Below are 3,155 nucleotides of genomic sequence, written 5' to 3' on the forward strand. Positions count from 1 at the left end.
GGTTGGACTAGACGGATTAGACCATTTTTAGTTTTTTTGTAGGTTCAACACGTAAATCCATTGATTCAAAAGGCAATTGTCACAATTAATAGCAAAAACTACATCATGTATCAACGTTCATACACTATTTCTCCTTTTAATTTCCTCACAACAACATCTTCACAATTCTTTTAATTTCCCCACACCTTATAGATTATGTAAATTACATAAGCTTCCTATTGATTTGCCCACTTTGATCGAGCTTTTTCAATGGGCTAGTAACTAGAAAGGCTATTCGCATTCATTTCACATTCGTTCCACGTCTATTATGCTTTGATTCATAAGCTTGGTGCTGCTCCGGTGGAGCGGTGGTGTGGCGGTGCTCCGGTGCTCCGGTGGTGGTAGTGGTGGTGGTCGCAGCGGTGGCTATGGGGCTGGGGGTGAGGGATAGGTGGTTAATAGGGTAAAAAAGAAAGAGAGAGTAAGAGGTAGGGGAAAGGGAAAGCAGGGATATGTAGCGTCTTTTTTATGAAAAGCGTCGACGATTCGTTATAAAACGTCGACGACATTTCGTAATTGGGTTTTACATGGATTTGGATCCCCTCCATTTCCTTTCTCTCAATTTTCTCTCACAATTTATTTTAATAATAATTACCCATTTCACTCTCATTTTTCCTTTACTTATGCGTAAATTGAGAATCGTTAGATGTTGTCAAGATGCGATCCGGACCATTAATAGGAACTTACCTCAACATTTCTTTTTAGGAAATGGAGAGGAATTGGGCTCGTTTTACATCTAGTACAGTTTAATTTGATATATTTATACTTTTTATTATGGAGTATAATTCAATTCAGTACCGTTCAATACCAGTTAGTCAAGTTTAATTCATTTAAGAATATTTTCGCTCAAAAAATCTCTTAATATTTACATTTGGAGCACTTGCAAATGTTGTGATGCATGTAAAACTCGTTCGGTCTCCCTAAAAATTGTTTAGATGAGAACGTGAGATTAGTTTTTTTTTTTTCTTTTGAGAAAACAGGTGAGATTAGGTTTTAAATAATCAGTGAAGTAAACGGAATCCCATGAAAATGTACATATTTGAGATGGAGAAAGCTTTAATTACGAATTAGAAAAATCGACAGCACTAATACATAGCAATTTCTGGACTAATATTCGGTTTTTCCTCCCTTCCAAATGATTATTTGGAAATTGGAAATTTTGATTTCCCCTAAAGGCAAAATAAAATCAATTTCCAAAAATTTGCTCACGGGATAACAGGCCCAATATTATTCCTACACTCTACCAAAGACTTCTGATCACCACCTTGACAAAAAAACACTGTAATTGGGCACATAAACAAACAATTATCCACCAAATTAACACGGGCCGAACCCGGTTCCATCCTCATTAACGGATCCGGTATCGGCCCAAACAAATAATTCCCTCCTAATAACAGCCTATCAAACTGGGCTATCCCTGGTTCGGGCCAAACCGTCTTTAAAGCATACTGAGTCGGTATCAAGCCCATCAACTTATTATTCTCAAGCGATAAAGATGACAACTTCGGCATTAAGCCCATAAACCCCGGTAAAACCCCATTTAACTCGTTATAACTCAAATCTACCGCTATCAAACCCGGATCCATACCCGCACCAAAACCATTAGGCACCTCGATTGACGTGAAATTATTGTAGGCGAGTGAGAGCTGTTGGAGACTCGGTCGAGTGAACAAACTCGCTGGGATTGACCCACTGAGTTGATTATAACTCAAGTCTAAAACCTGTAAGAAACCCAATTTTACCACACTCTCAAACGGTAAATTCCCGTTTAATTTATTACCCCTCATCGAAACCTCTACCAAACTGGCTGGTAAACTCGTCGGAAACCCGCCGGAAAACGAGTTATCCCCTAAATCAATAAGATACAAGCTACTGAGTCGACTCAGGTCGGGCAACTCGCCACCGAGTTTATTCCCCTGCAGCTCCAACCGCTTCAACCCGACCAACCCGGAAAAACTCCGGGGTATGGGACCCACAAGAGCATTATTATCAAGGTAAATTTCCTCGAGCGAGTTGAGTCGACCCAGTGAGCCAGGAAGCGGACCGGATACCGAGTTACGAGACAATGTCAGCTTGGTTAATCGGGTCAACCCGGAAAACGAATCCGGAATCGGACCCGAGAAGTTGTTACCGGTTAGGTCGAGTACGGTAAGAAACGGGAGGGTCCAGGTAACGGCAGCGAGTTGAGCAGAGTAACCAGGTGAGTCAAGAGCGAGCTCGGTGACACGGGAGATGTTCTGGGCCCCACCGAGGGTGGTGCAGGTGAAGCCGCACGTGAACTTGTCAGAGGAGAGGTGGTCGCAGGGGTCGTAGGTGAAGTCCCATGTTGAAATGCAGGAGGCAGGAGGGATGGATGTTGGAGAGATGGATAGTTTGAGTTGTTTGAGTACGAGGATGTCGCGCCAGTGTGTTTTTGAGGTTGTGTGTGGGATGACGGTGGAGAGTGTAATTAGGAGGAGGAGGATTAGTGGGATAGGGGTGGGGGTGGGGGTTTTCATGGGTGGACTGTGGAGTTTGAATGAAAGTTGGTGAAAGTGTGAAAAAGTTTGTGGGTTTTGAATTTTGATTGAGAAGAATAATAATGGAGGAGGGAATATTAATGGACAAGAGTTTGGGAGTGGTGGGGATTGAGGTCTGAGGAGTGTCACGGGCGTTGTCAGATAAATGATGAATGTTGGGATGGTCCAAAATACACCTCCTAATGTTTTACCCGATTCGAGTGACTCCGGTCGATTCATTGTTGAACCGTAGTTAGTTATTGTGTAAGACCGTTTTATATGTGACAATTCTCATTATTAAGAAAGATATAATCTACTTCTTATTTATTAACAACAATAAATGAATAATCAATACTATATCAGTATATATATACTCTCTCTGTCCCCGGTCATTTGTAGTCTTTTTCCATATTAGGGTCAATAGGGTGTGTCAGTCAATTGTTATCATTTTCATTTTAAGAATGAACTTGATGAACGAACAATTTGATCATTGATACTCAATTTGTTCCACTTGTCATTTAGTAATTGGTCTCTTCCTCTTTCCTTGGTCTTTGTGCCAAAACCAAAGGACAACAATTGACCAGGACGGAGCGAGTATATATATATTCCAGAAACCAA

The 3,155-nt window shown here is 41.3% G+C and overlaps 1 protein-coding gene across 1 annotated transcript; it reads right to left on the bottom strand.

Annotated features, from left to right (window-relative positions):
• Positions 1–1,077: 1,077 nt before the first annotated feature.
• On the bottom strand, positions 1,078–2,672 carry LOC141623024 (uncharacterized). The gene has a single exon (XM_074439055.1). The coding sequence runs from the start codon at positions 2,535–2,537 to the stop codon at positions 1,245–1,247; it is 1,293 nt and encodes a 430-aa protein (XP_074295156.1). The 5' UTR covers positions 2,538–2,672; the 3' UTR covers positions 1,078–1,244.
• Positions 2,673–3,155: the final 483 nt, after the last annotated feature.

Source organism: Silene latifolia, chromosome X (genome assembly GCF_048544455.1).
Source record: "Silene latifolia isolate original U9 population chromosome X, ASM4854445v1, whole genome shotgun sequence".
NCBI lineage: Eukaryota > Viridiplantae > Streptophyta > Magnoliopsida > Caryophyllales > Caryophyllaceae > Silene > Silene latifolia.

Bases quoted from the DNA above. Each gene is read 5' to 3' on its own strand.
- LOC141623024 (XM_074439055.1), bottom strand. From the start codon at position 2,537: ATGAAAACCCCCACCCCCACCCCTATCCCACTAATCCTCCTCCTCCTA.